The following is a 24715-nucleotide window of genomic DNA, read 5'->3' on the forward strand; positions in this document are numbered from 1 at the left end:
CATCCTGGCTAACACAGTGAAACCCCATCTCTACTGAAAATACAAAAAAATTAGCCGGGCGTGGCGGCGGGTGCCTGTAGTACCAGCTGCTGGTAGGAGAATGAGGCAGGAGAATGATGTAAACCCGGGAGATGGAGCTTGCAGTGAGCCCAGATCGCGCCACTGCACTCCAGCCTGGGCAACAGAGCAAGACTCCGTCTCAAAAAAAAAAAAGAAAGGAGAAAGATGAGGGGGGAATGGGGGAGGGGGAGAAGAAGGGGAGGGGAAAGGGGAAGGGAGAGAAGAGAGGAAGAAAGAAAAAGAAAGGAAGGAAGGAAGAAAGGGAGGGAGGGAGGGAGGGGAAAGAGAAAGAAAGAAAGAAAAAGAAATAAAGAGAGACAGAGAGAAAGAGAAAGAGAGGGAGGGAGAGAGAGAGAGACAGAGAGAGAGAGAGACAGGAAGAAAGAAAGAAAGAAAAAGGAAGGAAGGAAGGAAGGAAGGAAAGAAGGAAGGAAGGAAGGAAGGAAGGAAGGAAGGAAGGAAGGAAGGAAGGAAGGAAGGAAGGGAGGGAGGGAGGGAAAGAGACAAAGAAATTCCTCCCCTGACTCTTGCTTTGCTTATGCAATCTCCATTCAATTTGGCTAGTACATTCATCCCTGGACATGCCTGTGTGGCTTTCTCCAACCTCCAACACAAATCCCAGGGGTGAACAAGTAAGACCTTCCATGATCTCTGCTTCTCTGAAAGGGGAAGGTTGGAATTTATGTAACCTAGAGAGAACTGAAATGACCTTGGAATCTTCAGTTTGCAGTTTGTACAGCCTACCTTTAAGTTTTGTGGGCTCTAGAGAGATTTAACAGTACAAGAACTGATAAGCCATTATTATTGCACTGATTATTATAATCATTCAAACATTCCTAGAATACTGTCCCTTTTCATTTTTTGTTGATTTGTGCATAGTGATTAAAATATAATTGGTGAAAAAATAGAGTGCACATGTGACTCATGCCTGTAATCCTGGCACTTTGGGAGGCTGAGGTGGGAGGATCGCTTGAGCCCAGGAGTTTGAGACCAGCCTGGACAACATATCAAGACCCATTTCTAGAAAAAAAAAAATTTGAAAAGAATTAACCAGGCTTAGTAGCATGCGCCTGTAATCCCAACTACTTGGGAGGCTTAAGGCAGGAGGATCCACTGAGCTCAGGAGTTTGAGGCTACAGTGAGCTATGATAACACCACAGTACTACAGCCTGGGTCACAGAGAAATACTTTGTCTCTTAAAAAATAAAAAGACAGAGACAGAGAGACAGAAAATACTTTCACTTTATATTTCATAGCTTCCTAGGCACTTTTCGTCCTATAAATTTAAAGAAATATCAGACTCGACCTTACCAAGAAAAGAGATCATCAAGCCTTGCTCTAGCAAGTTACCAACTTCTCCACTACGTAACAGGCATCTCTGAATCACACCCTGGGGATGCATGCCCTGACCCTGGCCACAGTCTCATTCATTCGTCAAGCTTATCAAAGTCCTACTATGAGCCAGGTATTGTATTATTTGCTAAGGATACAGATACACAATTATATAAGGCACCATCCCTGTTTTCAAAGAACTCACGTTGGGGAGGAGAGCAGACAAGCAAGCAGATAATTGAATATGTAGAGAATGCTTAATGAAAAGTACAATGATAAAAGTATACACAAGAGGGATACTAACCTAGCTTGGAGTAAGGCAAGGAACGGCTTAGCAAGGCCCTTCTAGAGAAGGCTGTGATTGAACAGAACCTTGAAGGATAAGTGCAAGTTAATGCGGTGAATGGAGGAAGGGGACAGTAGCAGGATGTCCAGGCAGAGGGCAAAAGGTGAGCCTAGTGAAACAACTGAGGCTGGAAATGAAGAACGGGGAGGCACCAAAGCAGAAACCCCTATGGCAAGCTCCCCTACTGTCTGGTTTCACTATCCTAAATGTAAACATATACATCTGAAACATGGTCCAAACTCCTCACTTTTCATCCAGCTTCTTCTCCAACTCCACATTCAGAGTTGTTGGCTTCTAGGCATTTGGGTTTGAGCCTGAGTTTTGCTGGACCCCAGCCTTGCTTCCCAGCATGTCTGTGGTTGTTCCATGCCTGGCTTCCTGCAGAGGGCCATAACCCAGCATTGCACACAGTTGAAGATACATGAATCTGTGGGGAAAGTGGCTACCCCATGATAATGTCAATGGGAGAATCTTTGGAGGTACACATAAACAGAGCAGAGGATAAAGGGAAAGTAAAACCAGGAATCATCACCCTCCCAATTGGCACCTTCTCATGTACAAGTAGGATGGCTTTGTTCTCTCCATTAAAACTCTTACTCCTACTCATATTTTCCATTCTGAGACTCTGAGAGAAACATGGACATATTTTAAAGAGCTCTGAAATGAACTGGGAACTAACGTGAATCTCCTTGGAGCATTTTAGCTAACACATTTTATCCATTCATTCATGGGAATATTTAAGGAAAGACTTAGAGGAAGTTAACCATACAGATATCTGTAGAAAGATTCCAGACAGGGGGAACAGTCAGTGTGAAACCCTGCAGCATGAGCCTGCTTATGTTTCTGAAGAACAGAAAAGAAGCCAGTGTAGCTGCAGCAGAGTGGGCAAGAAGGAGAACAGGAAGTGCTGTCAAAGGGGCAACTGGAAGATGAGGCAGATTTCTCAGGGCCTTGTAGGTCCTTCCAAGGCTTTTCTTTTATTAAATGAATAAGAAGGCTTGCCAGGTATTTAAGCAGAGGAAGGACATTGACTTGGGTTTTTAAAGGATGCCTCTAGACACTGTGTTGAAAGCAGACTTGCAGGAGGCAGGGGTGAAAGCAGGAAGGCCAATTAGGAGGCTATTGCAATAACCAGGCAAGAGATCATGGTGACTTGGACTGGGGTGGTGGCTGTGGAGATGGTTAGATCCTGATTAGATTATGCAGGAATAGTCAACTGCACTTCCTAACAGAGTGGATGTGGCGTGAGAGAAAACAGTCAAGGGTAATATCTTAGTTTGCTAGATTGGCTGTAATAAAGTACCACAAACTGGATGGCTTCAACAACAGAAATGTATTCTCTGGTTCTGGAGGCACAAATTCTGAGATCAAGAATTTGGTAAAGTTGGTTCCCTCTGAGGGCTGTGAGGAAGGATTTGTTCCAAGCCCCTCTCCTTGGCTTACAGATGGCCATTTCAGGTTCACAAAGCATTCTCCCTGTATGCTTGTGTCTGTGTCCAAATTTCCTTCTTGCATAAGAACAGCCATCATACTGGATTAGGGCCCACCCTTAATGACCTCATCTTAATTAATTACATCTGTAATTACCCTATTTCCAAATAAGGTCATGTTCTGAGGTACTATTGGGTGTTAGGACTTCAACATATAAATGTTGTTCACTTCATCAATGAACAATGGATTCCATCAATCCATAGTAGATGGTGCCAAGATTTTTGGCCTAAGCAACTATAAAGATGGAGCTGCCATTAACTGAGATGGGGAGGACTGTAGGCGGAGCAAGGAGCAGGAATTTTTTTTTTTTTTTAAGATACAAGAGTCTAAATTTTGAGAGAAACGTCTGGGTTGGAGATACATAAATCATATACATGAGATATATATACTTTTAAATACATATATTACATATATGTATATGTGTGTATCTATATGAGCAAATATGGTATATGTGTGTATATATATGATTTTATATATATATGAGTGCTCATTATTGTAGGTGATATAAAGCCATGAGACAAGATGAGATCATCAAGGGAGTAGATATAACCAGAGAAGGGAAATGGATCAAGGACTGAACCCTGGGGCCCTCTGTGCTTAAGGGATTGAGAGATGAGGAGGTAACTTAAAGAGGCACTTTAAGAAATACTATTAAAAGTAGGAAAAGAGAAAGATCTATAGCACAATATAATTTATGAGAACATAAGAATGCATAGAGATTTAAGGAAACATATAAAAAATTAGAGGGGTTGCTTGTGTAGGGAGAGGGGAATAGAAATGGGAAATATGAACAAAAGGAAATAAAAATAAACAAGAGAGGGGCCTTGCACAGACTGATTATGGAAGTTTGCCATGAACTGAGAGTATAATTAAATCTGCTCTTGGTATCTGAGTTCCAAAATAAACAAAATAAATCCAATGTGAAATAAAATATAAATCCCTGGTTATGTTTTTTTCCCTTGGGTTCTTTTTCTTCCCTGCACAATATTGCAGCGGAAACACAGCATTTTTAAACTTATTAACTTATTTTAGTGAGAACAGTCGCCATAGAAACTCCTTATTGAGTTCTGACACTTTGATCAAAAAATATTTGAAAAAAGGGGAATTGAGTGAAACCTAGTTACTGTGGAAGTGAATATAAGATGACTTAAATACTTATTGCTAGTTTCTGAGAAGGAATGAATACTTATCAGCATAAAAATCCACTCCAAGTTTGAATGCTGTTCTCCCACTCCTTTTGTAATATGCTTATAGCATTGCTATAAAAATTAATTACATGGGTAAAAATAGGAAGTAAGTATGGGGAGCCACAGCATCAGCTTTCCTGTAGAAACCACATCTCTAAGTTTTCTGAATCATAAAAGTGTCATTAGGAATGGCACAACCAATTTTGAAAACTAACAATATCAACTAAAGCCAAACACACACACCTGCAACCCAGCCACTGGACTCCTATATACACACACAATGTGTATATATCCACCCATGTATATATATATATAGTGTGTATATATATCCGTGTATATATATCCATGTATATATAAACACACACACATATACATATCCAACAAAAATGTCTGCTACGGGGAGGCCAAGACAGGCGGATCACGAGATCAGGAGATCGAGACTATCCTGGCTCACAGGGTGAAACCCCGTCTCTACTAAAAAAATACAAAAAACTAGCCGGGCGAGGTGGCGGGCGCCTGTAGTCCCAGCTACTCGGGAGGCTGAGGCAGAAGAATGGTGTAAACCCGGGAGGCGGAGCTTGCAGTGAGATCCAGCCACTGCACTCCAGCCTGGGCGACAGAGCGAGACTCCGTCTCAGAAAAAAAAAAAAAAAAAAAAAAAAAAAAATGTCTGCTACATTCACCAAAAGCAACATACATGAATGTTCATTGCACTTTGTATACTTTTCTTCTCTCTTTTTGAGATAGGATCTTGCTCTGTTACCCAGGCTGCAGTGCAGTGGCGCGATCATGGCTCACTGCAGCCTCAGACTACAGGCACGTGCCCCCATGCCCAGCTAACTTTTTTTATTATTTGTAGAGAAATGGTCTCCCTATGTTGCTCAGGCTGGTCTCGAACTCCTGGGTCTCGATCCTCCCACCTCAGTCTCCCAAAGTGTGGGGATTACAAGCATGAGCCACTGTGCCTGGTCACTTTCCTATATTATATTTTGGCCAAACTTACCCCAAAAAAGTCATTAGGGAAGTTTCTTTGTTCATTAGGTCCCAACTGTCAGTGCCAGCAAAGTGGGAAGTAGATTTCACCTGGCATCTTGGATGTTAAGGATTACTCTGTGGTCAATCACAAGCAGGTTGAAAGCAACAAATTCAGATATATCGTTCAAATATGAGCATGTGAATAATGGTGAGAAACCTTCACAACTTTCTCTCTTGCACTTCAGTTATTTTCTCGAGTAAGGCTCTCCCTAAAGCACATCTGGAAGTATTTTTTTATTTTTATTTATTTAATTTAATTTAATTAATTATTTATTTTGAAACAGAGTCTCACTCTGTCGCCCAGGCTGAAATGCACTGGCATAATCTCGGCTCACTGCAGCCTCTATCTTCCAGGTTCAAGCAATTCTCCTGCCTCAGCCTCCTGGGCAGCTGGGATTACAGGCGTGCACCACCATACTTGGCTGATTTTTGTAATTTTAGTAGAGACAGGGTTTCACCATTTTGGCCAGGCTGGTCTCGAACTCCTGACTTCAAGTGATCTGTCCACCTTGGCTTCCCAAAGTGCTGGAATTATAGGCGTGAGCCACCATGCCCAGTCTGGAATTATTCTTTTAAACCCCAAATGAAAGCTAAATAGAAATTACAGACTCACCAGAGTTGTACCACTTTCTTTCAGTTGCAATGATGGAGACCCAACATAAGCTAGCTTAGCTAGAATGGGAATGAATGATGTCTTTACTCGCAAGTCCAGTTAAACAACATATCATCTCTCTTCAAACACATCATCTCTCCCTCTTGGTAGACTTCTTTGTGAAGATTTCATTCTCTCTCCCACAGCAAACAAATTTCCTCTGTGCTGCTGGAGAAGAGAACCACAAAGTGGCCTAGACCTATATGCTCCAGGCCCTGCAACCTCAAGGAGCACAGAATTTATATTTCCCAATGTTAAGTATCCGGAAGATTCTGAATTGTTTTGTTAGGGTTACACGCCCTTCCTGGACAAATCTTAACCCCTGGAGATGGAATTTATGATTGGCCAGGCCTGGATCAAATGACTAGTAGTCATGGGAAAATACTAATACCAGTACATGTAAGTACAATTGCAAGGTATGATATTCATTAGAAAATCAGTCACATTAATTAAAGAACCTACAGTGTGTATCTAATCCCCAAAGAGGCTGGGCATGGTGGCTCATGCCTGTAATCCCAGCACTTTGGGAGGACGAGATGGGCAACCTGAGGTCAGGTGTTCAAGACCAGCCTGGCCAATAAAATACAAAAATTAGCTGGGCATGGTGGCGCACACCTGTAATCCCAGTTACTCAGGAGGCTGAGGCAGGAGAATCGCTTGAACCCAGGAGGCGGAGGCTGCAGTGAGCCAAGATCACACCACAGCACTCCAGCCTGGGTGACAGAGTGAGACTCCATCTCAAAAAAAGAAAATAAAATAATAAAATAATCCCAAAAGAATGCAGAATACTTCTAAAACATATGTAACTGATTTTCACTTTTTATTGCAGCTCTCCATCATCGTTTATTTTTTCTAAGAAGTATAGTTAAAGTTCTTTCACAATATCATATGAATACATTTTTCCTGTTTTTGGACAACAGCAGCTGGCATTAAAGTTTAGTCCATGACATATTTTGTTTATGTTAATCCAGAGCTCCTAAAGGACAGGGAGGCTGTTTTATTCGTCACAGTGCCCAGTATGCATCAGGCACTCAACAAACGCCTGCAAAAAGCATTTAGGTGTAAGCTCCCATTCTCAAGCCTTTTTGTTTTATTGAGACCTTTTTTCTTGGTCACATATATTAACATATAACTTCCTAATACAACATTCCAAATTTATAAAAAGAAAATAGATTCTAATTTCCAAGAGAGAACCTCTTCAAGGTGAAAACCTTAAAAATCTATGAATTATCGATTTTCCTTCTATGAATGCATTTTTGTACTACACCCAGAGCTGGAGAGGTAGATAGAGCCTCCTCAAAAGACTTAATAAGTCACTCAGAAGCAGTAACATTCAAACTTCACCGGTTCTTCATGAAGCTACAGCAGCAGCAATTACTAAGATACCTGTGCTTCATGACAAACCCATTTCTTACTCTCACTGGGCCTAAAGGGGCTCAGTATCAAACTCCACAATTTCTAGTGCCTGAAACAGTGCCTGACACTTAGAGGTAAATACTACTGAATTATTAAATGAACAGATGGAAATGAAAAAGAGATGAATGAAAGAAACTAACATTGTTTTGCATAATGATGTGAAATACTAACTTCATTGTGTTTTGAGGCTTACAAATTAAGACGTAATTAGGAAAGGAATTCAATTCTTTACACATTTAGAAACTCAAATACTTACTGAGGCCAGGCAGGCAATGCGATTAAGTGGTAGCAGTACAGGTGTGAATGCTTGTGCTGACCTTACTGAGTGGAGGAGAGGCTGGCAAACAGTGGTCCATCTCGAGGGAGGGAGTGAGGCTGACTTAGCTCCAGCCCATTGTGGCCATATGGAAATGCAGGTCCAATTCGGCTAGTTCTTCTCATTTTTAAAGAGAATCTTGAACTCTAGAATGTTTTGTGAAAACTCCAAAATTTTACATATTGGCTCGAAATTTAAAGACAGATTTTGTGTGTTTTGCAGTATTTATTTTGTTTTTAATATTTGTGGGTACATAGTAGGTGTATATATTTATGGGGTACATGAAATGTTTTGATACAGGCATGCAATGTGAAATAAGCACACTATGGAGAATGTGGTATCCATCCCCTTAAACATTTATACATTGAGTATATACAACCCAATTACACTCAAGTTCTTTTAAAATGTACAATTAAGTTATTACTGACTATAGTCACCTTGTTATGCTATCAAATAGTAGATCTTATTCTATGTTTTTTAATAACCCATTAATCATTTCCACCTCACTCTCAAAGCCCATTATCCTTCCCAGCCTCTGGTAATCATCCTTTTACTCTCTATGCCCATGAGTTCAATTGTTTTGATTTTTATTAGATCCCACAAATGAGTGAGAATATGGGATGTTTTTCTTTCTGTGCCTGACATAATGATCTCCAGTTCCATCCCTGTTACTGCAAATGACTGGATCTCATTCATCTGCTGATAGACACTCAGGTTGCTTGCAAATCTTAGCTGTTGTGAACAGTGCAACACACATAGGGGTGCAGATTTCTCTTTGATATACCGATTTCCTTTCTTTTGGGTATATACCCAGCAGTGGAATTGCTGTATCATATGATAGCTCAATTTTTAGTTTCTCGAGGAACCTCCAAACTGTTCTCCATAGTGGTTGTAGTAATTTACATTCCCACCACCAGCGTACTTTGGTTCTCTCTTCTCCACATCCTCACTAGCATTTGTTATTACTTAACTTTTGGAGAAAAGCCATTTTAACTGGGGTAAGATGACATCTCATTGTAGTTTTGATTTGCATTTCTGTGATGATCAATAATATTGAGCACAATTTCATATGCCTGTTTGCCATTTGTATGTTTTCTTTGAGAAATGTCTATTACATCTTTTGCCCATTTTTTGATAGAACTATTAGAATTTTTCCTATAGAGTTGTTTGAGCTCCTTATATATTTTGGTTTTTAATTCCTTGTCAGATGGGTAGTTTGCAAATATTTTCTCCCATTCTGTGGGTTGTCTCTTCACTTTGTTGATTGTATCCTTTGCTGTGCAGAAGCTTTTCAACTTGATGTGATCTCAGTTGTCCATGTTTGCTTTGGTTACCTGTGCTTGTGGGGTATTGCTCAAGAAATCTTTGCCCAGACCAATGTCCTGGAGATTTTCTCCAGTGTTCTCTTGTAGTAGTTTCAAAGTCTGAGGTCTTAGAGTATTTAATCCATTTTTATTTGATTTTTGCATACATTATGTATATAGTGTTATTCTTCTGCATATGGATATCCAGTTTTCCTAGCACCAGTTATTGAAGAGACTGTCTTTTCCTCAGTGTGTGTCCTTGGCACCTTTGCTGAAAATGAGTCCACTGCTGGTGTATAGATTTGTTTCTGGGTTCTCTATTCTGTTCTATTGGTCTATGTGTCTGTTTTTGTGTCAGTGCCATGTTGTTGTGGCTACTTTACCTCAGTTAATTTGAAGTCAGGTAACGTGATTCTTCTAGTTTTGTTCTTTTTGCTTAGGGTAGCTTTGGCTATGCTGGGTCTTTTGTGGTTCCATATAAATTTTAGGATTGTTTTTTCTATTTCTGTGAAGAATGTCACTGGTATTTTGATAGGGATTTCATTGAATCTGTAGATTGCTTTGGGTAGTATGGACATTTTAACAATATCAATTCTTCCAATCCATGAACACGGAATGTTTTTCCAATTTTTGGTGTCCTCTTCAATTTATTTCATCAGTGTTTCACAGTTTTCATTATAGACTTCCTTTCCTTTTTTCGTTAATTCCTAGTTATTTAACTTAATGTATGGTTATTGTAAATGGGTTTACATTTTTATTTTTCACATTGTTCGCTATTGGCATATAGAAATGCTACTAATTTTTGTATGTTAATTTTTTATCCTGTGACTTTACTTAATTTGTTTATCAATTCTAATAGTTTTCTTGTGGAGACTTTAGGATTTGCCAAATATAAGATCATATCATCTGCAAACAAGGATAATTTGACCTCTTCCTTTCCAATTTGGATGCTCTTCATATCTTTTTCTTGTCTGATTGCTCTAGCTAGGACTTTCAGTACTATGTTGAATAACAGTAGTGACAGCGGGCATCCTTATCATGTTCCAGATCTTAAGAAGAGAGGCTTTCAGTTTTTCCCTATTCAGTATGATACTAGCTGTGGGCCTGTCATACATTGTTTTTATTATGTTGAGGTATGTTTCTTCTATCCCTAGTTTTTTGAGGGTCTTTCTTATGAAAGGATATTGAATGTTTTAAAATTTTTTTCTCTGCTGCTCCATAATGCTACATTGAGATGCTGAATTTGATCAAATGCTTTCCAGCATCAACTGAAATGATTATATGGTTTTTATCCTGCATTCTGTTGATGCTATGTGTCACACTGATTGATTTGCATATGTTGAACCATCCTTGCATCCCAGGGATAAATCCCACTTGGTCATGTTGAATGCTCTTTCTAATGTATTGTTGAATTTGGTCTGCTAGTATATTTTTGAGGATTTTTGCATCAATATTCATCAGAGATATTGCCTTCAGTTTTCTTTTATTTATTTATTATTTTCTATTTTTTGCTGTATCTTTGTCTGGTTTTGGTATCAGGGTAATACTGGCCTCATAGAATTACTTTGGAAGTACTCTTTCTTCCTCTACTTTTCAGAATAGTTTAAGCAGGATTGGTATTAGTTCTTCCTTAAAGGTTTGGTAGAATTCAGCAGTGAAACCATCAGGTCCCAAGCTTTTCTTTACTGGGAGACTTTTTATTACAGCTTCAATCTCATTACTTATTATTGGTCTGTTCAGATTTTGGACTTCTTCTCAGTTTACTCTTGGTAGCTTGTATGTGTCTAGGAATTTGTTCCTTTCTTCCAGATTTTCAAATTTGTTAGCATATAGTTGGTCATAGTAGCCACTAATGATCCTTTGAATTCTGAAGTATCAGTTGTAATGTCTCAGTTTTCATTCTGATTTTATTTATTTGGATCTTCTCTCTTTTTTTCTTAATCTTGCTAAACGTTTGTCGATTTTGTTCAACTTTTCAAAAACCCACTTTTTGTTTCATTGATCTTTTTTTTTGTCAGTTCATTGATCTTTTTGTATTTTTTTTTCATTTCAGTTTCATTTACTTCTCCTCTGATCTTTATTTCTTTTCTTCTAATAATTTTGGGTTTAGTTTGTTCTTGCTTTTCTAGTTCTTTAAGATGCATCATTAGATTGTTTATTTATAGTTTTTCCTCTTTTTTGATGTAGGCACTTATAGCTATAAACTTCCCTGAGTATTGCTTTTGCTGTATCCCATAGATTTTGGTATGTTGTGTTTCCATTATCATTTGTTTCAAGAAATTTTTCAATTTCCTTCTTAATTTCTTCATTGGCCCACTGGTCATTCAGGAGCATATTGTTTAACTTCCACGTATTTGTATAGTTTTCAAAATTCTACTTGCTATTAATTTCTAGTTTTATTCCATTTAGTCAGAGAGGATGCTTGATATTATTTCAGATTTTTTTGAATGTTTTAAGATTTGTTTTGTGAACTAACATATGATCTATGCTTGAGAATGATCCATATGCTGAGGAAAAGAATGTGTATTCTGCAGCTCTTGGATGAAGTGTTCTATAAGTATCTATCAGATCCATTTTGTCTATATTGCAGAGTAAGTCTGATGTTTCTTTGTTGCTTTTCTGTCTGGAAGATCTGTCCAACGCTGAAAGTGGGGTGTTGACGTTTCCAGCTACTATTGTATTGGGGTCCATCTCTCTCCAGCACTAATATTTGCTTTATATATCTGGGTGCTCCAGTGTTGGGTACATATATATTTAAAATTGTTATATCTTCTTGCTGAATTGGCTCCTTTATCATTACATAGTGACCTTCTTTGTCTCTTCTTATAGTTTCGGTCTTAAAACCTATTTTGTCTGATATAAGTATAGTGACTCCCATTCTTTTTTGGTTTTCATTGGCATGGAATATCTTTTTCTATTCTTTTATTTTCAGTCCATGTATGTCTTTATAGATGAAGTCTGCTTCTTGTAGGCAAGAGATCAATGTATCTTGTTTTTTCATCCATTCAGCCAATCTATATCTTTTCACTGGAGAGTTTAGTCCATTTACATTCAATATTATTATTGATAAGTAAGGACTTACTTATTCCTGCTATATTGTTATCTGTCTTCTGGTTGTTTTGTGGTCTTTTTCTTCTTTCTCTCCTTTGTGTCCTCTTCAACTGAAGGCAATTTTCTCTGGTGATATTATTTAATTTCTTGCTTTTTACTTTTTTGTGTATCTACTGTATGATTTTTAGCTTGAGGTTACCATAAGGCTTGCAAATACTAGCCTATAAACCCATTGTTTTAACCTGATAACAACTTAACACTGTTTGCATAAACAAACAAATAAACATACCAAAACTAATAAAAATTATATGTGTATTAGTCCGTTTTCACACTGCTGATAAAGACATACTTGAAACTGGGAAGAAAAAGAGGTTTAATTGGACTTACAGTTCCAATGGCTGGGGAGGCCTCAGAATCATAGCGGGAGGCAAAAGGCACTTCTTACAGCAAGAAAAAAATTAGAAAGATGCAAAAGCGGAAGCCCCTGATACAACCATCAGATCTTGTGAGACTTACTCATTATCATGAGAACAGCATGGGAAAGATCTGCCCCCATGATTCAATTACCTCCCACAACACATGGGAATTCAAGATGAGATTTGGGCCGGGACATAGCCAAACCATATCACTATGCTTTAACTTTGTCCCCCTGCCCCACTTTTTAACTTTTTGATGTTTCTATTTATATCTCATGGTACTGATTATGTCTTGAAAAGTTGTTGTAGTTATTTTTAATTGGGTAATCATTTAGTCTTCCTACTTAGGATAAGAGTAGTTTACACACCACAGTTATAGTGTTACAATACAATTCTGTGCTTTTCTGTGTACTTACTATTACTGGTGAGTTTTGCAACTTCAGGTGGTTATTTATTCCTTGCTTTTCTTTCTGATTGAAGTACTCTCTTTAGCATTTCTTGTAGGACAGGACAGTTGATGAAGTCCCTCAGCTTTTGTCTGGGGAAGTCTTTATTTCTCCTTCATGTTTGAAGGATATTTTTACTAGATATACTATTCTAGGGTAAAAGTTTTTTCCTTCAGCATTTTACATATGTCACGCCATTCTCTTCTGGCATGTAAGGTTTACACTGAAAAGTTTGCTGCCAAATGTATTGGAGCGCCATTGTACATTATTTGTTTCTTTTCTCTTGGTGCCTTTAGGATCCTTTCTTTGTCCTTAACCTTTGGGAGCTTCATTATTAAATGCCTTGAAGTAGTCTTCTTTGGGTTAGATATAGTTGATTTCTGTAACCTTCTTGTACTTTGATATTGATACCTTTCTCTAGGTTTCTGGAGGTTCTCTGGTATTATCTCGTTGGTTTTTGTTTGTTTGCTTGTTTTTTGAGGCGGAGTCTCACTCTGTTGCCCAGCCTGGAGTGCAGTGGCACAACCTTGGCTCACTGCAACCTCCACCTCCTGGGTTCAAGCAATTCTCTTGCCTTTGCCTCCCGAGTAGCTGGGATTACAGGCACCCACCACCACATCTGGCTAATTTTTATATTTTTAGTAGAGACAGCATTTCACTATGTTGGCCAGGCTGTGTTATTTCCCTTTGAATAAACTTTCTACCTCTATCTCTTTGTCTACCTCCTCCTTAAGGCCAATAATTCTTAGATTTGCCATTTTGAAGCTATTTTCTAGATCCTGTAGGTGTTCTTCCTTGTTTTTCATTCTTTTTTAAAATTATTATTATTATACTTTAAGTTCTAGGGTACATGTGCACAATGTGCAGGTTTGTTACATATGTATACATGGGCCATGTTGGTGTGCTGCACCCGTTAACTCGTCATTCACATTAGGTATATCTCCTAATGCTATCCCTCCCCCGTCCCCCAACTCCATGACAGGCCCTGGTGTGTGATGTTCCCCACCCTGAGTCCAAGTGTTCTCATTGTTCAGTTCCCACCTATGAGGGAGAACATGTGGTGTTTGATTTTCTGTCCTTGAGATAGTTTGCTGAGAATGATGGTTTCCAGCTTCATCCATGTCCCTACAAAGGACATGAACTCATCCTTTTTTATGGCTGCATAGTATTCCATGGTGTATATGTGCCACGTTTTCTTAATCCAGTCTGTCATTGATGGACATTTGGGTTGGTTCCAAGTCTTTGCTATTGTAAATAGTGCTGCAATAAACAAGACATTTATGCAGCCAACAGACACATGAAAAAATGCTCATTATCACTGGCCATCAGATAAATGCAAATCAAAACCACAATGAGATACCATCTCACACTAGTTAGAATGGCAATCATTAAAAAGTCAGGAAACAACAGGTGCTGGAGAGGATGTGGAGAAATAGGAACACTTTTACACTGTTGGTGGGACTGTACACTAGTTCAACCATTGTGAAAGACAGTGTGGCAATTCCTCAAGGATCTGGAACTAGAAATACCATTTGACCCAGTCATCCCATTACTGGGTATATACCCAAATGATTATAAATCATGCTGCTATAAAGATTCATTCTTTTTTCTTTTGTCTCCTCTGACTGCATATTTTCAAATAGTCTTTAAGTTCACTAATTCTTCCTTCTGTTTGATCAAGTCTGCTATTGAAGGACTCTGATGCATTATTCAATACACCAATTGCATTTTTCAGCTCCAGAATTTCTTTTTAATTATTTCAATCTCTTTGTTAAATTTATCTGATAGAATTCTGAATTTCTTCTCTGTGTTATCTTGAATTCATTTGAGTTTTCTCAACATAGCTATTTTGAATTCTCTGTCTGAAAGATTACATATCTCTGTTTCTCCAGGATTGCCCCTTGGTGCCTTATTTAGTTCATTTGGTAAGGTCATGTTTTCCTGGATGGTATTGATGCCAGTGTTCTTCGGCGTCTGGGCATTGAAGAGTTAGGTATTTACTGTAGTCTTTACTGCCTGGGCTTATTTGTAGCCATCCTTCTTGGGAAGGCTTTCCAGATATTTGAAAGGACTTGAGTGTTGTAATCTAAGCTGTACCTGCTTTAGGGGGCACCCCAAGCCCAGTAATGCTGTGGTTCTTGCACACTTGTCAAGGTACCACCTTGATGGTCTGAGACAAGATCTGGAAGAATTCTCTGGATTACCAGGCAGAGGCTCTTGTTCTCTTCCCTTCTGTTTCCCAAACAGAGTCTCTCTCTCTGTTCTGAGCCACCCAAAGCTGGTGGTAGAGTGAAACAAGCACCCCTGTGGCCTCCACCACTGTGACTGCACTGAGTCAGACCTGAAGCTATCACAGCACTGGGTCTTGCCCAAGGCCTGCTGTAACCACTTCCTGGCTACTGCCATTGTTTGCTCAAGGCCCTGGGGCTCTACAATCAGCAGGTGGCAAGGCCAGCCAGGCCTATGTCCTTCTCTTCAGGGTGGTGAGGTCCCCCAGACCCCAGGTGAGTCCTTAGGTGCCCTCTGGGAATCAGGGACTAGAGTCAAAAACCTTAGAAGTCTACTTGGTGTTCTACTGCACTGCAGCTGAGCTGGCATACAAACTATAGGATGCAGTCCTTCCCACTCTTCCTCCCCTTTCCAAAGGCAGAGGAGCCTTACCCTGTAGCCACCACCACCCCAGGCCATGAAGAGTATTGCCAGGCTACCAATAATGTTCTCTTATGGCCCAAAGGCTCTTAAGTCAGCTTGTGGTGAATGCTGCCTCGCCTGGGACTCATCCTTCAGGGCAGCGGGCTCTCCTCTGGCCCAGGGCAGGTCCAGAATTGTCATACAAGAGTCACGTCCTGGAATCGGGGACCCCAAGAACCTGCCTTGGTGCTCCACCCTCCTGTGGCCGTGCTGGTATCTAAGGTGCAAGAAAATGTCCCCACTGCTTTTAAGCAGAAGGAGTTTTGCCCCATAGCTACCCTAGCTGGTAATATGCTGAGTCTCACCTGAAGCCTGCAAGTCATAGAGGCTCACCCAAGATCCTCAATGTAGTAGCTGGGTATTGCTGCTAATTATTCAGGGCCCAAGGGCTCCTCAGTTAGCAGGTGATGAATGCTGCCAGGACTGGGTCCCTTCCTTCAAGGCAGCAGGTTCCCTTCTGGCCCAGGGTGTGTCTAGAAATGTCACTTGGGAGCTAGAACCCAGAACGAGGGCCTTATGACTCTGACTTGTGCCCTATCCTGCCATGGCTGAGCTGGTATCCAAAATGCAAGAGAAAGTCCTCCCCACTCTTCCGTCTCCTCTCCTCTCCTCTCCTCTCCTCAAGGGAAAGGAAGGGGTCTCTTTTGGAGTGATGAACTGTGAGGCTTGGGGCTGGTTGAGGGGTGATGCCAGTACTCCCTTGGCTGCTGCAGTTGGTGTCTCAGTATGTCATGTATCCCTCAGTCCACTGTCTCTGGGCCTAGTTGAGCACTAGGATTTGCCTAAGAGTTACAGTCCTTATGGCCTAGACTGCCTTTCAAGTTTACCCGGAGGCATAGTGCACTGTAGCACTCCGTGGTGAGGTTTGCAGAACTCAAGTTCTGACTGCTGGGACTGGCAATTCCCGTGTCTAGGCCTGGGTTAAATGCTCCCTCCGTGGGTGGGCATCAGCTGAGTTTGGTCCAGTTTTCCTCTCTGATCCAACAGGACAGCACTGAGTTCAATGCCTCACAATCGCTGTATTTTCCCTTCCCCAGCGCCCGGAGAGGCTCTCTGCACCATGCTGGAGGGGTGGCACTGGCAATTCAGGATTACTGTTTCTATCTCTTCAGTGACTCAGCCATATGAAGTTAAAACCAGGTACAACGAGTGCTCATCTGATTTTTGGTTCTTATGAAGGTGTTTTTTCTTTTTCTTTTTTTTTTTCCTTTGTGCATTGTGGGGAAGGGGGGTCTTTATTCACATGGAGTGCTGTATGTGATGCCCAGGAAAAGCTCTCAGCGTGGTGTGTGCTTCAGGGTGGCTCGGGCTCCAATCTCTGCTTTCCAGTTTGTCACGGGCTCTCAACTGTACATAGCCTGTGCCCTGCTGGATTCCACCTTCTTAGACACCACGTGAATCCCCATGCACTGCTCCCCTTGCCCCTTACCACCACCAACCAGCTATTAGACACCTGAGGTCTCTGTCCTGTTAGTACCATGGGGCGGAAAGGTACGATACCTTTTTTCACCCATAAGGGTGACAGCCAACACTCCTAACAAAATACAGGTGTGCAAGACAAAAGCATTGACACATTTACTTAATTATTTGAGGCAAGGTCTCACTCTGTCTCCCAGGCTGGAACGCAGTGGTGGGATCACAGCTCACTGCAGCCTCAACCTCCCAAGCTCAGTCAATCCTCCCACCTCAGCCTCCCAGGCAGCTGGAACCACAGGCATACACCACCATGCCTGGCCAAGTTTTTGCATTTCTGGTAGAGACATGGGTCCCACTGTGTTGCCCAGGCTGGTCTTGAACTCCTGGCCTTAAGTGATCCTTCCACCTCAGCCTCCCAAAATGCCAGGACTACAGGCATGAGCCACCATGCCCAGCCTAAAACGTTATGAAGGTGTTTTTTTCCTGTAGATAGTTGTTAACTTGGTGTCCTTGGGTGGGGAACAATGGGTGGAGCCTTCTGTTCCACCATCTTGCTCCACCTCCTCCAATTATGTGTGTTTTGTATGCATATCTGGGCAGTAGGTCATAGATTTGAAGCCTCTCATTTAAACTTTACTGTGTCTGAGAATATTTATCCTTAGGACACTTGTGTGTACATTTGTGCATTGTTGCTACAATAATTGCCTCATGGTAATTGAGAGACTGAGAAGAACAAGGAGGTAAGTCATACCATGAGGAGGGTTTAAGCACAAGGGCAAGTTAGAAAAGTACTGAAGGACTTATATTTAAGGGGGAGGCTTATCAGTGGGATATGTCAAGCACATTAAGTTGTTCCTGAGTTTGCAAATATTATTCTCTGGGATTAGGCCATCGGCATTTGCTAATTGGTGCCCATCAAAGTTAGGCTTCTACCCACCCACAGGAACTGAGAGATATCTTCTTTGATGATTATATATCAAAGGGATAGATCCCAGGTCCTTGAGGAAGACTTTCCTGAGTTGTAAAACTGTCAAGAAGCTTTTATTAAAAAGAAATCTCAAAGGAAGCAGAGAAAGAACTTATAATTCCAAGTTTTCTAAAACAAATGTTCTAAGAAACAAGAAAACCAGAAGTCAGGGCCTAGAGTCAGTAAGAAGCCAGTCTAAAATTCAGTCATGCTGAGGAGAACGTCAGTGCCATCTCAGTCATAAAGTTACGGTAGATGTTGATGTTTAAAAAGCTACACATCAGCAGATTAGTTTTAAACAAATATGAATGTTAGATGTTTACAGCCCTAACTTAGAATCCTCCCCTCCTTGCCCCCCACTCCCTCCAGACCACCCAGTGCATCAGGATACCACAAGATGTCAGTGGTGGTGACTAGGTAAGAATTCTATCCATTCAAGAATCCTGGGGGGGGAGACCTGTGCTGCCCTTGTATTTCCCGCTCTCCCAGGGGACTCTGCCTGCCCCAATATAGCTTAAAACTGTATTAGTACCATGTGCTTTCATCAGCTGTGCAAACTTGGACAACTTACTCAACCACCCTGAGCCTTGGTCGCTTCATTTGTAAATAAGCATAGTAAATACATACCACACAGCATTGTATCAGGAGTAAATCTGATCTGTGTATAGCACTTAACACAATGCCTGGCATACGGTAATGACCCAATAAATGATAACTATCAGTATTTCAGTCAGTTTTCACCTGTGCTATTATATTATTCTCAGAGAATAATGAACATACTATGACACCAAATTAATAAAATACACAGAAAAGCAGAAGAAAATAAGTTAAAAGAATTATGGCTTAAATCTGTTGAAATTAAAGCAGAAGAAACTATCAATGAGGCAGTAGCTACTTCCAAAGTGCCATGCCCTATCCTCCGCAACTTTACCCAATTTTCTGCCCAACTTTCCAAGTCCTGTTCCCTCAAACTTAAAATATTTTCCCACACAGATCTCAAATCTTCATGTTATTCAGCCCAAGGGTGTAATGCAATTTTTAAAATTACAAGTTTTTGTTGTATTTTCTTTTCCTATTTATCACTTGCAGCATTTTACTCCCCCCCCCCCAAAAAAAAACCCATGTGGGAGTTAATTGACTTTTCAGGAATCCCGTGCAAAATTCTCCCTCAAAACACTCTCCTTTGTTTGTGTCTTGGAAGCAACTCCAGAGTTTTCAGGACTTGGATTCTGCTTTAGAATTGTGCTCAGACTGTCTCCATAAGAGTGGTCCGTTTCCTCATCCAATGAGCTCTGCCTGTTTGTCTGTGTGACACTCCAGTGGAAGGAAGCCAAGAGCCTATAGTAGCGATCCTGGGGAAAATTTCAGCAGCTGGGGCCATGTAATTTAAAACCTCTGAAAAGTGTGCTGCAGTCCGTGCACAGCATTAATATAACGTGAGGGCTGAATGCAGCCCGTTCTCTGGAGAACTTCCTCACACACCGCAGCAAAGAGAAGACTAAAAGACAAACCTGGGTGCAGCCGGAGAGGTCCAGATAGATGAGCTTGTGGCATCCATTCCCCAAGTTCAGGTACTGTAAGCCTTTATCTGTGAACCCTCTGCAATAAGCCAAACTAAGATTCTGTAAGTTGTGGAAGTGCCTGAAAAGGCAAGGCAAGAAAGAGAGCAAGGAAAGTATTATACTTCAGTTGTTCTCTCAAATCTTTCTTAAGCCACTATGACAAAGAAAACTGTAAATTCAACTCTTCTTCTTGCAGATGTTCAACGTTTAACTTTACTGTTAACTCTCTACTTGTTAATTAAAGGAGACTACAGTAACACATAATTGTAATACATTTCAAGTGAAAGTACTAATAATGCAATAATCTTTGCCTAGATTTTTAAGAAAGTCGACTGGGATAAAGCTTTTTTGGTGTGTGTGAGGTGGGGGAGGCAACCACATTGGAAGTGAAACCAAATTTGCAGAGTTTATTGTTGCTTTTAGGTTTTATCTCTGGAGTACCAAAATAATGTGCAAAATATATAAAAGGACAAATCCTTGGTAAACATTTAAATGGAGACTGTTACAGGAGAGTGAGGATTTCGGACAGGAGGCAAAATTGAATATAACCATGCTCTTAAAATAGATCTGATAAGCAAATGATTTTTAAAAATAGGTTTAAATATGCATGATTTTGTAACAGTTTCATTATTATAGTTAAAGAAAGACTAATTGATATGCAGAGTTTAAGCATGGATTAAGAAGACCAGTTTGCAAATAAGTGGGCAACACATGAGAAGAGTTAAAAGCAACATCAGAGACTATAAATCTCGCTGGAGTTGAAATAGATTAAATATGGTATTACCACAATGACCAAAATGAGAGCTTCCAGAAAAAAGGAGGGTAGTTAGGATGAGCCTGTACTACCATGCGAGGGCTCGCAGTTTGAGGACACTCTGTGGACAATTTTCCAAGCCCTCCGAAGCCTGGCACTTTTTTTTTTTTTTTTTGAGATGGAGTTTCACTCTTGTTGCCCAGGCTGGAGTGCAATGGTGAGATCTCGGCTCACTGCAACCTCCTCCCTGCTTTCCCCAACCCCCCGGTTCAAGCGATTCTCCTGCCTCAGCCTCCCAAGTAGCTGTGATTACAGGTGCGTGCCAACATGTCTGGCTAATTTTTGTATTTTTAGTAGAGACAGGGTTTCGCCATGTTGGCCAGGCTGGCCTCGAACTCCTGACCTCAGGTGATCCACCCACCTCGGCCTCCCAAAGTGCTAGGATTACAGGCGTAAGCCACCGTGCCTGGAAAGCCTGGTACTTTTTAAGAGGTCAAGGACTCCCACTACTGCCTGGTCTTCTAATAGAATTAGCAATCATGCTCTTAGTTTGTGATCTGCAACAGCTTAATAGCAAATTACAAAGCAAAAAGAATGAAAAGTGAGGAGAAAATGCTTCTCTGCCTCTCAAAATCACACAGGTGAATAAAGTTTACCTTCCCATAAATGGGAACTAAGATATACAAGCACTGACCATTAATCAGATTTTGGAAAGCACATCTATACGATATAATGATTTGCATTCCATAGCAAATTACTTGATTCAGAACACAAGTCCCAATCTGGGAATGGCTGTGTACGTGAGATTCAACAGAGCGAGGGGGAAGGTTTCGAATTCACCAGTGACTAGGTGGGCAGGGCCTGAAGGAGAAAGTAGTGCTAATATCCCAAAGACACGCCCCCTCTCTTGGGGCTGTGGAGTGGACTGAGCTGTGCTAAAGTTTTGGAAATGCGTTATCTTCCTCTCCCTTGAGTACACCCTGTTATTCAACTGCGTACAATTTTCTTGGGGTAGGGAGAGGCGCACCAGGGTGTCATTTCTAGCAATCCTTCAGCTCCATAATCTGTAGAAAGGAGTTGTGAGGCAGGCAGCATGACACAATGCAAAATACACAAGGTTTCTGAATCCAGCCAAATGTAAATCCAAGCCCTGAAACTTAACTGCAACCTCCCTAACCTCTCAGAGATTGTTTTCTCATTTGTTAAGTGGAGATTAAAACACTATCTTTTTTTTTTTTACGCTGATCAACTGTGGGGCCTCCAGCTTTCCTGAACCTCAGTTTTCTCATCTGGAACATGGATGTAATCTGATCTGCTTGTTCCCTTTAAAGGTGTGATGATTAAATGAGAACACAGAAATAACAGTATTATCTTCAGGGTGATTTTAACAATCAAAATCGGCAGGGACATAGTAGAAGATTTAAAACTATATGTAATATTATTGCTACTACTATGTGAAATGACAGTAACACATTAACTATTTTTATGGAGTTTATATTATTCTTCCATTTAATGAAATGGATACTTACCTCCAAGAGTGGTGCACACAATAATTCCAAGAGTTTGAGGGATTTCACATTGAATCTATATGCCGATCTACACCTATATTCAATTTCTTTAAATCCATGTGATCAGTCAACAAATATCAAAAACGAGAATTGAGCTAGGAGCTCTTAACTTTTAATGTCACAGACACCTTTGGCTTTTGGCAGTCAGCTGAGGTCTCTGGACCCCTTTCTTGGCTTAATGTTTTTAAATGCATAAAATAAAATATATAAGATTACAAAAACAGTCAATTATATTGAAATATATAATTATCAAATTAAAAAATGAGTGGAATAGTAATATATGTGCTTCTTTATTAACATATTAAATAAGATTTTGTGGCAGTTCTAGTAACTGCTGTAATTGTGAAGTATCAGTGATATTTTGAAATATTTATAACAACTGAAATGTGGTAAGAATATATTTTTGATTTATATGAATAAAAATGTCCCAGAGACTGCTAACACTTCTGTAGTTTTTACCTACATTTCAATTACAGCTTAATGAAAGTAGAGATGAGTTTCTTCTTCATTTTTTTTTTTTTTTTTTGAGATGGAGTCTCACTCTGTTACCCAGGCTGGAGTGCAATGGCGTGATCTTGGCTCACTGCAACCTCCACCTCCCAGACTCAGTGATTCTCCTGCCACAGCCTCCCGAGTAGCTGGGATTACAGGTACCCGCCACCATGCCTAGCTAATTTTTTTTGTATTTTTATTAGAGACAGGGTTTCACCATGTTGGCCAGACTGGTCTCAAACTCCTGACCTCAGGTGATCCGCCCACCTCAGCCTCCCAAAGTGCTGGGATTACAGACGTGAGCCACTGTGCCTAGCCGAGATGAGTTTTTTTATATCCCCCATTAAAATTCATGGAGTTCCTGAATTCTATCCCTGATCCTCTTGGGGGAATCCACTGCTCCCCAGCTAAGAACCTCTGGTTTAGATAAAAGAGGCTGTTCATTAGACTAAGTGACTCCTGGACTGAAAGTCCCTGGATAGCTCTTTTCACAGTGGAACCTCATGGGAACCATCAGTTTGAAGACAAAGCTCAGGAATCTTGAGTGGCCCTGTAGGCCTTTCTAGGGATTTACAGTTCTGCAGACTTAAAGCTGCTAGGGACGGGAAAAGTGTCAGTTGACAGCAAAATCACAGGTGGCAAATTTTGTCAATACTGATACTCTTTATTCTGAATTTTGGCAAAGACGCGTGTCCCCTGCATGAGTAAGATCTGATTCATCATTTTCCCAGCCCACAGAACACTTGGTAATTCTAATTCTGCTTTGAGGCAATGTTTACAGCTTGTTTTTATCTTTTTCTAATTATTTGATAACTGTTTCTTATTGGGGGCTGTGAGTTCTCTCTTTGTGATTTATTTATTTTTCTGCTATTACTATAATCTTTAGAGAAATTACAATTATTATAGAAACTACAAATGTTTTTTTCTCCTTTCTTTTGGCTTTTTTCCATTAAAGAATTGAAGTCATTTGTGTTAAATTTCTAACACCTGAAGGACTTACTACTAAGATGAATGGAAAATTATGTATTTAAATAAAAATTTCTCTTAAAAAATCACCAAGACAAGGCCTAGTCTGTAAAAGAGGGAATTTGCATGTGGATTCTTTTGAGTTGAGTGTTGGGTTCTTTGGTTTCACAGAGGCATTTCAAGTAATAGAATTCTGCAGAAAACCTAAATGGAGTGATCTGGCCTTCTATTTACAGGGTAGACCTTGAAGTTGTCCAGTCAAGACAACAGCTTACTCTGTCTGCCCCACTTTGATGGGCACTGGTGAGACTATAGATCATGATAGTCCCTGACAATAAGAAATTTCCAAACCAACTGAAAGATCAGTTCATCTATGTAAAAAACAATTGGATACTACTCCACTATAGCATTTAAGACTCAAAGAGCAGAGATCATAATAGCTTTTCTCAGTACTGTATGCCCAGAACACCTTGCACATACAAGTTGATTAATACATGATGAACAAGTGAATGAATGTTGTTATTAGAATTCAGGCAAAGGAAAAATCACTGTGGATTTCTGGTAGATGGCGAGACTTAAGGTGTGAAGGCTGTGGATTAGCCACGAGAAGGAGAAAGGCACTGCAGCTATAGAGAATGTGAAGCATGCAGCAATCAGATGACTGGAGTTAAGGGCTTCTCTTGGGAAACCTAGGCAGAGAAGTTTGATTGGACAATGTTAACAGAGAGTGAGGGATGAACCTAGACCTTAAGCATGTCAAAGACATGATAAGAAGATTGTTCCAGGATGACACTTCTTGTAGCATGAGACACAGCAGATTGAAGGGAGAAGAGACCAGAGGCAGCACCACCAGGATACTGTGCCAGATGAGGTGCTGAGAGTGCCACCTAGGTTGTGACACTAGGAATAAATAGAAAGTGTTTAATTCTGGAAACATTTAGAGGCAACAAATTTCCTGGAATGGGCATGAGCTTTAGGCAGCCCTCATTTTCAACTTTAGAGAACTGAGCAAGTCCCCAAAGAAGTGAGAAAAAAATATTCAAAAAGCTGGCAAATCACTGTTGCCAAGGACAAACAAATTACATTTTTCTTTTGGCAAGTACTTTTTTTGGAAAGAAATACTAAAGGCAATGAAGAGAGAATGACAGCAGAAACAACCAACATTTCTCTGGTTATTTGCAGTTTCAAGAACATTTTTGCGTATCCAAGCATATTTGAAACAATGGAAAACAGAGCAAAAACAGAAT

General features: G+C 40.3%; 1 protein-coding gene across 5 annotated transcripts in view; it reads right to left on the reverse strand.

Moving 5' to 3' along the window:
* The window catches only part of FBXL13 (F-box and leucine rich repeat protein 13), a 273539-nt gene that overhangs the window by 84693 nt on the left and 164131 nt on the right, over window positions 1–24715 (reverse strand). For all 5 annotated transcript variants that reach the window (XR_003118472.1, XM_025378209.1, XM_025378208.1 and 2 more), the window contains one exon: window positions 19638–19767. Coding sequence is in view for 4 of the 5 variants with exons in the window: in XM_025378209.1 (XP_025233994.1) it covers window positions 19638–19767 (130 nt within the window). In the remaining variant the exon portion in view is untranslated. The remainder of the gene's footprint in view (window positions 1–19637; window positions 19768–24715) is intronic.

Source organism: Theropithecus gelada, chromosome 3 (genome assembly GCF_003255815.1).
Source record: "Theropithecus gelada isolate Dixy chromosome 3, Tgel_1.0, whole genome shotgun sequence".
Classification (NCBI taxonomy): domain Eukaryota; kingdom Metazoa; phylum Chordata; class Mammalia; order Primates; family Cercopithecidae; genus Theropithecus; species Theropithecus gelada.